We start from the raw sequence: 12,133 nt of genomic DNA, 5'->3' as shown, positions 1-12,133 counted from the left end.
TCACGCGTGAGCCAGTGCTGGGGGGGACCACTTAATGAACACGAGGAGAGCGAAAGATGCCTTTCCTTCCTGGTTTCTTTACTAGTTTGTGGAACAGAGCCCACTTTGCTGACTTGGCAGCAAATGTGTTCACGGAGCTCTTCACAGCATGCTGCTCTTTGTGTTATGTGGCGACATGAGCCCTGGGTGAAGCCTTACCATGCCGTATTCTTGCTGCTGCTCTGGGATGTGGATGTGCAAATGATCCCAGAGAACTATGTCAGGTAGAGTCCCCAAAGCGTCTGGACTTGACAGGAGGAACCCTGTGAAATGTCCTTACCAATTCTGTTGTCCAATCAGGGGCTGGAAGACCCCGGATCCTCTCAAAGGACACCTTCTTCATACCCCAACTAACTACCAGACCAAGGCAAGTTTGGAGAAAGCAAAAGCGAGGCAAGGAGAGGACCCGTTTTTGCCTTTGAGGACACGGTGGTTTCTTGGGCTTATTTGGGGCAGGGTTTCCAGATGGAACTAGAGAAGTTTGCTTGGTTCTGTGTAGTAGGTACATTTCTATTAAGATACCATGATCAAAACAAACCATAGAATAGAGAATTTATTTGGGCTTCCAGTTCCAGAGAGTCAGAGTCCATGATGGCAGAGCAAAGATAAGGAAGCAGAGACAAGAAGCTGAGGGCTTGAGCTGCAAACACAAAGCAGAGAGCAAGCTGGAAATGGTTAGCCCCAGCAACACGCCTCCTCTTAAGGCCACGCCTCCTAAACGAACCCAAGCAGTACCACTAACAAAACCAAGTACTCAAATAAATGCCTGCCATTCACTTTGAAACTACTGTTTGCCCTGAAGTTTCTTAGTATATCAGAAACTACTATCAGAATTTTTAAAGAAATAGAGAGATAGAGATTTAATTGGCTAAGGTATAAGCCTCAGCCTGGGTGCTTGTTTTGCCCCCCACCCCCACCCCCACACACACGTGTAGCCCTGGCAGGCCTGGAATTTACTGTGTAGACCAGGCTGGCTTCAACTTTGTAGTTGACCTTCCTGTTTATGTTGGGATTACAGGTCCTGATACCTGGCAGGCCTAGGCTGGATGATTTGTAAATGCCTCAGAGATTATGGAGTAGGCCCATAGTTGTAAGCCCCTGCTTTAACGTGGCCTTTGAGCATGGCCTCCTGCCCCGATCTGGCCTCTTCCCAGAGAAGAAGTAAAAAAAAGTCTCCATGCTTCATATTTGGAATACAAAGAAGTTCATTATATTCTTAATGTCAACAACGGGAACCCCAAATTCAACCTAGAGATTAGAAACACAACTTTTTACTCCTGTGGTGCTACCACAGTTAGTAACTGAGCCTGTGTCCTCCCTCTGCTTTAGGTGATTGGAAAACACAGATTATCTTATTGTTTAGCCATTGGCCTCAGCCATCGGAGGCTCCAAAGTATGGGAAAATAATACTTTCCCCTTAATAATAAGGCAAGCCTGTTCTGGAATGGAAAGAACTCTTTTCTTTCACCCTCCCGTTATTTTTTTTTTAAGACGGTCTTATAATTCCTTACTGGATTCAAACTCAAAACAATTGCCCTGCATCAGCCTCCTACCTACTGGGGTTAAAGGCACGCACCACCATGCCAACTAAAAATCTTATTCTTAACTAAAGAGGGCTTTTTTTTTTGCCTTAATGTAGACTTAGGTTTTTATTTGTTTTTATTTTTTTTTTGCTGGAAAGCTCTGCTGTGTATTTCTTTATTGTTCTTGCAGAAAGACTGGGAAAATTCTAGCCTTCTCTTCCTTGTGACATCTGTATCGCTGCACCTTGTAACCTTGTAGCTGTCAGTTTCTCAAGGGAGAGTTTTGAAAATATGTTGTGGTGTCATTCTTGGCGGGTGAGCAGGGAGTCTGGAGGCATGATTTACCATTTCTAGAATGGCCATGCTGAACCAGACCCAGACCCGGGGTCTCCGGCGCGGCTGCCAAGCTGCTCGCAGAGGCCAGTTGCCTTTCATGGAAGTGCTCTCAGACCCAGAGACATTCTTCAAGACTCAGGGAGTTCTCCAAATGCATCATGTCCCTAGACGGGTTTCTATTTTCAATCGCACCTCTGGGGTGACAAGTTCAGTGTGTTCAGCGTTCACTTTTTAAACATTTTGATCCTCTGTTCCTAATAAAATGACTCTTTAAAAATTCAAGAGGGTGAGCTCAAGACATAGCTCAGTAGTACAGTGCTTGCCTAATGTATGCAAGGCCCTGGGTTCTATCCCCAGCAAAGGGGGGAAAAAGTCAAAGAAACCGATTTGGTAAGAAACCTGTTGTGTCAGCATGTTAACTAACTTTAGGCGTAATGAAAGCTGTTTACTGTTTAAATGTCTTTCTGACTTTTCTCCCTACTACCTGAATCTTCATCCTTCTGTTTTCCAAAGCTGAATGACTCAGAGGGGAAGTTAGAGCCTTTTCCTTTCCCTGGAATGTTGACTGAAATCAGGGTGCAATCACACTTGCATGTGGCCTCATACCCCCCATAACTGTTCAGAGTCGAGTTGAGTCCTTATCTGCAGCTTCAAAACATTGGCTTTAAGGGATAACGGTTTGACCTGCTCTTAAGCCCAGATTCTACATCTCTAGCCCAGGAAGCATCAGCCATCTGTCTCTGCAGCGAGCGCCCTTTTCGGCTAAGCCTAGCATGGCTTAGCTACTCCAGTCAATATTTGCATTACCTTATGTGACTTTTTACTCTCTGGGAAGCAGATGTGCAGGCCTCTGGCTCTAGGAGGTGGACCCCTAGCCCAGGTAGCCAGCCACCCCCTAGGGCTGCAGTGAACAGCTGTCTCCCCTGGCTCATAGTCTGTGCCCTGAGCTTCAGCAGTGATCAGTCTCTGCTCAGGTGGCTGCCTCCTTTGCTTCCCAGAGGTCCTATAACTCCTTTGCATAAGTGCTGTCTGTTGAAACCTCGTCCTAAAGACATTCAGTTTTGTCTTATACACTGGATCCTCACCCCTCTGGGACAGCTTGAGAGAAAATGTTGTATTGCCCTCCTGTGTTCCTTCCTGTCTCTTCTCTCTGAGGTCTCTGTTCCCCTGGACGTACAGGAGACCCTCTGATTCTCTCTCATCTATCTTGGCATGTTTGACATCTCACCCTTTCCCTGCAGGGTTCCTGGTCAAGAGCAAAACAAATGAACAACAAGCCCTGCAGGGCCTCTAGGCCTGAGGCAGGTCTCCAGAGACCGTGCTGGGGGCGGGGTGGTAAGAGGAGATGGAGGTTCTCAAGGGAGGACCTTGCCTTAATAGGCTTTCTGGAGCTAAAACAGCCTAGAGACTTTTCAAGGTCTCTCCCTTCTGAAATAAACAAACTGCCTTCTCCCTTGAACCCTTCGGTGGACACACTTGGGAAAGTAGCGTGTTCCAACACTGCCCCGCAGCTGTTTCCCTCACAGGGCCGCATGCCTGCTATGCAAAAGCAGATGCACCCTAGAGATAGCCCTGTTTTCACGTCTAGCCACTGTAGTTGAGACCTCTGTGCCTGGAGCCTGGGCAACAGGTACTTTCTGCTCCAGCATTCCTGCCACCCTGACCATTCTTGACACTTGCTGAAGAGGAGGGTAGAGGTTGACTGTCTTCCATCTTTGATGAAGGACTAAGGCTGAAACCATCCTTCCTGTGGCCTAGAAGAGCATTGGAGGCCTCCTGGTCCTCCGGGGAGAGGGGGGAATGCTCTTTTCACACTTGGACATGAAAAGTTCTCATTTGAGAACTAGACACCCAAAAGCTGCTCAGGAAAAGAGATAGCAAAGAGGGACAATAAATACATCTGTAAAGGCAAGCAGCCAATTGGAAAAGAGACTCTTAGTGCCCAAAGTCTGTTATCCCAGATGCCAGGAGGTTGACTGAGAGAAAGGGGCCATGGGTTAGAGAACAGCTTGGGCTACAGAGTAAGTTGAGACTACCTAGAGAAATCTTATCAGTGAAACCAGATCAGAACAAACAGAACGGACTGCTGGGGAATTAGACTGGTCTCTAAACCTCTCGTGCAGTGTTCAAGCGTTGATCTCACTGTCCACTGATGTCCACTGATGTCCACTGATGTCAGCAGAGATGGGCATCTGCCATATAGCAGTCAGGAAGGCAGGGTCTCCTTAGGTGTGGCCTCGTCCTTTTCACTGTGCCTCTGTGCTTGCTTTCTCCTTGACCTTTTCCTCCGAAGGAAGATGTTAAGTAAAAAATAAGAAGAGAGGCGGCTCCGCTGGCGCAAGAAATCCAATTAGGTCAAATCAAACCAAATCAAAATGCCCATTGTTTTATTAAGAATGACACTCGTGCGTGGCTAAGTACATGGCGGGGAGACAGGAAAGCAGGGAGCCCATGCAAACTGGGAACCACCAGTTTCTCCTCTGGGAGCCCATTTAAATACCCTCTGGGAGTGGTCCTGACCCTTCCCAGGGAGGGGTCAGGAACTGGCCTGCTGGGATTTGGAGTCCAGACCAAAGCAACTCCAAGGCCTGGAGGCTGGGATGGATGGATGCCAGGGGCTACGCTCCCAACTTAACAGAAGACCTCAGTGGATCCTCCACAATCATGCTGCTACTCACTTGCCATGTTCGACCTGACTTTGTTTCTTGTTTTGGTTACAGGCTAGCTGCCATTCTTTCACGTTAGGTTTTGGTTCAGGGATTTCAGTCTTGGTGAGGATGACTGGGGCTGTGCTGTACGAGCCTTTCCGTACCATTGTACCGCACGGCTCTTTCAGTCCCGCTATCTCAGCACACCGGCTGACTGGCTCAGTAGTGCATAAAGCTCCATGGCCATTCAGAAAGAGATTATTAGTGGTTGACAAAAGAATATTGGTGGCTGGAGAGATGGCTCAGCAGTTAAGAGCACTTGCTGCTCTCTCAGAGGACCTGGGTTCAGTTCCTAGCACCTACTTGGTAGTTCACAACCATCCATAACTTCACTTCCAGGGAATTCAGTGCCTTCTCTGACACCAAGAATACAATACACGTGGTAAAATGTATACACACAGGCAAAATAGCTAGACAGATAAATAAATATAAAAGAATTGTAAGGTATATTGTTGAGCTTGAAATGATTATGGTCTTTTATTAACTTTAGAATGGATTTTTAAAATCTCAAAACAAATCTTACTAGAATTTTGATAGAATTATTATTCCTTTGAGAGAGGTCGTATTGGTCAGGGTTCTCTAATAGCACAGAACTGATAAGATGATGTATGTTCCCACCGCCTCTTCCCCAGGCTGGGATGGTCTCAGTCACTTACTTCATGAGGAAATATACATGCATTGATTCCCAAACACATATTTAAGGACCTAAAGTAGCAGTTAAGTTTGAGGACCTGGGAGGGTCTGTAGAGCCATGATCTGCTTCTCCTTTTAGACCACAGCTCTGCTGTTGTCCCTGTTGAGTGGCTCATCTGCCCCTGGGCTCAGGCAGCTTCAAAGGGGCAATCCAGAGGGCACTTGTCTGCAGGTGTGGTCAGAGTTCCTCCCCAGGCTGGCCTGGGAGGTCTTTCAGGACATAGTCTCATCTAGCCTCATCACTGACAGCTCTCAGCCTGAACACAAGGGTATCTTTTTTGCTTGCTTTCTCCCTGGAGCCTGGCAGAACCCCAGAGACCCGTAAAGGCGCAGTTGGAGAGTCACTGCTTGCAGACCTGGCCTTTTCTAGACACAGCAGCTGCCCTGCCGTTGGCATCCTTGCTTAGTGAGCAGCGCCCACCATCACTGGCTGCGTTTTCTTTAAGAGAACCACCCGACCTTCATCTTTGCCACCCTCAGAGGGTCCAATCTTCCCAGATGCCTTTCCACCAAGGGAACCTGAGCAGTTGTCGAGGCTCGTTGGACCGGTCTCCTCCCACGTCCCTCCATTGCCACCTACATATGACTTCCTGACAGCTGAAGGCGAAAGTGGCGACTGCTTGTGTCACAGCCTGTGATTATCTGTCAGGACAGTCATGATAAAATACCATACCCCAGGCTGGAGAGATGGTTCCTTTTGTTGCTCTTCCAGATGAGTCAAGTTCAATTCCCAGCACCTACATGGCAGCTCACAACCATCATAACTCCAGTTCGAGGGGATTTGACACCCTTTTAACTCCACAGGCACCAGGCTTACACACACTATACATACATATATGTATACACACACTACACATACATATATGTATACCATTAATACCCACGAAATAACTAAATATAAAAATATTTTAAATACTATATACTCAGTGGCTTAAACAACAGGAATTCATTTCTTACAGTTCCTGAGACTGTGGAGTTGAAGATCAAGATGCTAGCCAGGTTAATTCTGCTTTCTTCCTGACTTTCAGATGGCGTCCTTCTTGCTGTGCTCCCATAAGAAGAACACCAGTCCCATTGTCAAGATTCCATTCTTACCACCTTACCTAAGCCTAATTCCCTCCCAAGCCTGCGACCTTTGATACTAGATTCTACCTTTTTGGCTATCATGGGGCCAACGTATGTTTGGAGAAGGGATACAAACATTGAGTTTGAAAGGCACATAGAGTTCCAGCCCTATGCTAGCCATCATCTTGAGGTAGGCCCAGGGCGTGCCTCTGAGGAGCACCCATGCCATCAGGAAAGCCCCATCCATCAGAGGGTTTTACAAGGCTGCCAGGACACCTCTGCTTCTCTGCCGTCCACTTTGGCCTGTTCCTACTTACCACTCATACCTCTTCTTCTGCACAGGCCCTTTCTTTCCTCCTCCACCCTCCAGTGGATAGCTGTATGATGGTCACATGGGCAGGAAAGATGGGCACACTCTGCTGTGAGGGGTGCAGGATATTTGGGTAGTAAACGATGCCCTGGGGAGATCCAGGGACCCGAGGACTAAGATGACACAGCAGCCACACAAAGAGGATGTCCTCCCTGTCCCCACAGCCCCTGTGTTTATTCACTGTTATGGGCACACTGCACACACTGAGCCAACAAGACGCATCCAAATGCTTCACAGCACGCAAGAAAGGAACTCTAAAATGGTGGGGGAAAACAGGTTTTGTTCTTGCACAAAATGTTTTTCCTATTGAAAGAAGATCAATTTTATTTTGTAATGTAAAGGCTTGTAAAGTTCCATTGGAGGCAACTAAGTGCCTGAGCCTTGATGTTCCACTTCCCCATTCTCTTCGTATGCTGAGTGGCAGCCAGTTCTTCCCCGAGCTGAATTTGGGCCATTTGCTTTCTCTTTTAAATAAGGAGTGTGTCTGCTTTTAGTAATGAAACCCAGGAAGGACCCAGGATGATACACTAATCTTTTGACTTTTCTTGTTTTATCACTAAGAAAACAGCTGCAGATGGTAAAAGGCAGGAGATCATCGTTCTGGATTCCAAGAGGAGCAACGCCATCAACATCGGTCTGACAGTGCTGCCCCCTCCCAGGACTATCAAGATAGCCATTTTGAACTTTGATGAGTATGCCTTAAACAAAGAAGGGATCGAGGTAAGCCGGGTTCTATAAAGCATCGTTAGCGTTGCAAAATGTGCATCACATTAATGCATTGAATATCACTTTGGATGGTTTGTAATCTTTTTTACTCAACTGAACTATGAAATATGTTAATGATTCTTAAATGTTTATCTGGGATGCGGAGATAAGCCCCTTTGCCTGTGAAGTTCAAAGATCTTGGCTCACTTATGGACCCCAGCTCTAACCAAACATTTCTTACCTCAGAATGAAAAAAGATCATCACGTCCTCCATATGAGGATGCTTAAGTCTCTTCCATGTCATGTCCATATGTCTAGGAACACTTAGGAATTGCAGTCTTTCATGTGGTGCTGAAGCCCACATAAAGGACATTGTTTTGATCTAATAAAAGATGTGATTTGGGGCTAGGGAGGTGGCTCCCTTACCATACACAAACCCCAGTTTAATCCCTAGCACCGCATTGTGTGAATGTGATGGCACCTGCATGTGGTCTCCGAGCTTGGTAAGTGCAGGCAGAAGGATCAGAAAAGTACAAGGTCATCCTCAGTGGCACAGGGAGTCTGAGGCCAGCTTGGGTTCCATGAAACCCTGAGTCAAAAGGAAAAATAAACAGATATGTTTAGTTGGATCATCTGGAGAACAGAGCAAGCCTACCGAGGCTTTCATGCTTGCTGATATGAGAAAGCCTATCATATTTCACCTAACGTGCCACCGTTCCTGTCCTTGCACGTGGTCATGCTCTCCTGCCTCTGTGGGATGGTGCTGGATTATAGCAGGTGAAACCTGTTATCCTCATGATGGAAAAGGGAAGAAGCTACTGGACACTCTACAGATTGTGCCAAAGGGTGATATAAACTGGAGACATCTGGGTGTGGATAAGGCGTCTGGGGACACTGCTTTGTGGGCTCGGGTGATCCATCCTTCTATTGGTAAGAGGCCTTCACATCTGAGGTTTATTCAGACATAGTCTTGTTTGGAAAACTTCAGCGTGGATGGAACCAGTGAAGCCTAACTCCAGAGGGAGTGCAAGCCTTTGGCAGGAAGGTCCCCCGAGAGGAAGGCTTGAGCCATGGTGTTAGACTCATCTACAGTCCTGGATAGAGGAGAGGGCCGTGAGCAAACAGTACCTGCAAGGTTCGGAACCCAGAAGACCATGCACACCTTGCCACTTAGGGAAGAAGAGATGACAACAAGAAAAACTATCCACTGAAACAAGTACCTGGTTGAACATACAGTATCCTTGCCAAGCTCATGACCATCCAGGAGTGACTTGCTTGGAAAAACAGTTCCATTAGGATGGGCCATCGGTCTTCTGACTGGTACTCCTGAAAGAGGAGGGACATTTGGATCCAGATAGGTGGGAGTGCCACTTGCATCAGAGAACAAACAGGGAGGTTCGCAGACTGGAAGTCCATGAGATGACAGAGAAGGATGTTAGAGTGACATGCTCACAAACCAAGGGATGCCAAGAGTTGTGTTGAGTATCAGAAGAGGCAAGAAAACGTTCTCCTCTCCAGCCTCCGAAGAGAAATTGTGGGCTTCCCACAACCTTGATTTTGAACATTATGAGAGAATAAATTTACGCTGTTTTAAGCCACTTGACTTGAACAACGTTGTTACTTTGCCAGCAATAGGACCTCCCCTCCTCCACACTGACCCACAGCCAGAAATGTCTCCACACACTGCTAACCTCCTCAGGGAATGAAAGCATCCCAGCCAAGAAGCCCTCATTGGAGCTGCTTCCGTATCCTAGGACTATGCTGTTCTCAGGCAGAGCTGTGAAGACCATGGCATAAGGCCTCTTATAGAATGGGAAATGCAGGAGCCTCTGTCCTCTCCTGTTCATGACCACTGATGCCCACTGCCGAGGGGTATAAAAGATCTACACTCATGCACGAGGGAGGACCCAAAGCTTGTTCTGGACTCTTGCCGTTTAAGAGTTAAAATGAGACCGGGAAGAAAAAGCAGTTGTCAACTTGCAGACCTTTGCTAATAAGATTTGCAGTTAATGCCCTCCGGCCTTCAGCCAGACCGTCTGCTTCCTGGACACACACATTATGTCACGGCATCGCAGCTTCACAGGGCAACTGGAAAGCTCTGTGTACCAAAACACAATTAGGATGTATTAAGTGACATCCTGGGCCATTGCCTAGCAACTCGCGGTATGAGTCTGGATTTGTCATACAAACCTGAGTAATTAACTCCATTAAGGAAGTGGCTTCCAGATGAGTATTAAACTGGAGGAAGTTATTTTAGGGTCATCTCTAGAGAGCATCTGTAATGTTTTTTTTTTTCAAGTAAAATGCAGAGAATGATCACAAACAGAAGCGGGAAGACATCGCTTCATTGCTTTTCTTTTCCTCCTCTGCTTTTCTGAGTTTTAAGGCATAGTCCACTTAGAAGTAGGACAATACAGTTGTCTCTCATGGTATTTAACGTATCTCACTTTGGCTGTCAGATCCAGCAGAAATTTCCTTTAACCGTTTGGGCCACAGTGTCATTCTAAGGAGTTTATATGGCCTAAGGCCCGTGCTTAGCTGACTTCGTAGGTGCTGGATGTAGGTGAGTCTGCCCGTGAGCTACATAGCTGGCTCAGGGAACCAGAATGCATTGGCAGTGGGACCCAGCTGTTAATAGTGTTTGCACCTGCAGATGAGTATCCCTGGATGATGGAACTCCTGCTAGGACATGAGGCAGCCCCAGTAGCTCTCCGGCTCTGCTTGGGAGAGCTTCAGCCTAACCTCCAGCAAATTGTTTCATCTCTTCTGGGCACAATAGTCTCTTGCCCCAGTGTGCTGCCCCAGAGTGCTCACGAGAACGAAAGGAGATATCATCAGGGCTGCTTTTTAAGTTGCTTTTGGAGAGAAGTGCAGGGATAGAACCCATTTTCTCAGTAAATGCAGACTGTCAACAAACTAACCCCAGCCAAACTTTCCCGAGACCCTGATGCTTGACCCAAACCTTTGTAGTATATTCTTCATTGCCATAGCAAGAATTCTGCCAAAAACAAGTGAAATCTTATTTGCCGGTAAATGTAATGGCCTAGCATTTAGGTCCACAATAAAGAATATGTTTGCATTGTTTTTCTTTGGAGGGTACCTTCTGCTATAAAAACATGTGTAGTTACTGTAGTAATACAGAACAATGATTCTCAACCTGTGGGTTGTGACCCCATCAACAAACTTGCATATTTGAAAATATTTATATTATGATTCCTAACAGTATCAAAATTACAGTTATGAGGTAACAACAACAACAAAAAATCTTCATGATTTCTGGGGGAGGGGCGGTTACCACAGCGTAACTGTGTTAAAGTGTTGCAGCATTAGGACGGCTGAGAACCATTGATCTAGAAAGAAGTAAACAAACAAACAAACAAACATTTGGGCTATTACATTTTGGTTTTGTTAGATGTTCCTTTCCTTACATAACCAAGTGATAATTCAGAATAGCATCAAAGAAACTATAAACATGGCAAGAGTCTGACTTCACCCCTGCCTTGTGTTCATCTATATCATCTGGTGGAGGACCACCTGCTCGCCAGAGGTGACTGACCTGGTCAGCTGTCCTGTAGCCTCTTTATTGACAGTGGTATACGGAATGAGAAAATAGACTAGCGGGTATCTGGTGAGCTCAGAATCCTCCGTGATGAAGAAATGGTTTGAAATAGAGAAGTAAAAAACAAAGGAAACACCATCAGTTCCTTCTTCAAAGGGACAAAAGGACAAAACTTGCAGGAACTTGTCTCCTGAAGGCTCTACAAGGTGTTGGCAAGCTTTTGTTTTGAAATTACTGCCGTGCCTAGAACAATTTAAGCATTATGAAAATTAAAGTATACTTTTTTACTAAATACTTTAAAAACTAGTCACGGTCCAACCATAGATGTTTTCCAACAGTGTTGTCTGTTTGAATTGTTTGGATAAGTGTTTTTTAAACACTATATTTGTGGTCAGTGTGACCTAGAGAATTTTGGCTAAATCTCTCCTTATACTCAAATTCTGCACACATAGCCTCATCCTGGAGCCGCAATGAAGGACAACTTGGCAGGAGATGTGCCTGAGTGTTTGCCAGGTGTCACCTTCTGCAGCCTCGCTCTGCAGTTTAGAATATAGCTTCAGTATAGCTGTGCTTCTGATGCGCTGAGGACAGTCCTCCCTGCCTGTTACGATACATCAAGCTCAAGGTTGCTTCTGCTCAGATATACCCAGATGCATTGCGTTAGCATGTGCATATTTAATAGCAGCAGTTAATTTTATAGTTGTGATTTTAAAAATTTTTGGAGTCGATATAGTATAAAGTTTATGTATCTGGATTCCTACAATCTGGATTGAAACCCTCCCATCTCCCTTGCTGCCCTTCTGTAGTCCCAGCCTCTGGCAAGGAGAGATACATTTTCCATCACTGTGGTTGTGTCTTTTGGAGACTGCCATATGGACTCTCACCATGTAGAACCTTCTTTCACTCAGCATGACAGACAGCCTTGAGAGTCATCAAAGCATCACAGGCTCAAGAGCATCTTGATGTTACCACAGACGACAGTTCTGTTTGGGGATGTACCACAATTGTTTATCTGTTTATCCACTAAAAATAATTTGCTTGACCCAGCCTTGGGCTGTTATGAATAAAGCAATTGCCAATATTTTGATAGTTTCCTGTGACTATCAGGTTTCATATTTCTGGAGTACATGCCCAG

General features: G+C 46.0%; 1 protein-coding gene across 11 annotated transcripts in view; it reads left to right on the top strand.

Moving 5' to 3' along the window:
- The window catches only part of Fhod3 (formin homology 2 domain containing 3), a 424,496-nt gene that overhangs the window by 384,886 nt on the left and 27,477 nt on the right, over nt 1-12,133 (top strand). For all 11 annotated transcript variants that reach the window (XM_075969157.1, XM_075969155.1, XM_075969156.1 and 8 more), the window contains one exon: nt 7,296-7,454. In XM_075969157.1, the coding sequence (XP_075825272.1) occupies nt 7,296-7,454 (159 nt within the window). The remainder of the gene's footprint in view (nt 1-7,295; nt 7,455-12,133) is intronic.

This window comes from Microtus pennsylvanicus, chromosome 4, assembly GCF_037038515.1.
Source record: "Microtus pennsylvanicus isolate mMicPen1 chromosome 4, mMicPen1.hap1, whole genome shotgun sequence".
In the NCBI taxonomy this organism is placed as follows: Eukaryota; Metazoa; Chordata; class Mammalia; order Rodentia; family Cricetidae; genus Microtus; species Microtus pennsylvanicus.
Note: the sequence above shows the minus strand (reverse complement) of the source record. Positions and strands in the feature narration are given on the sequence as shown.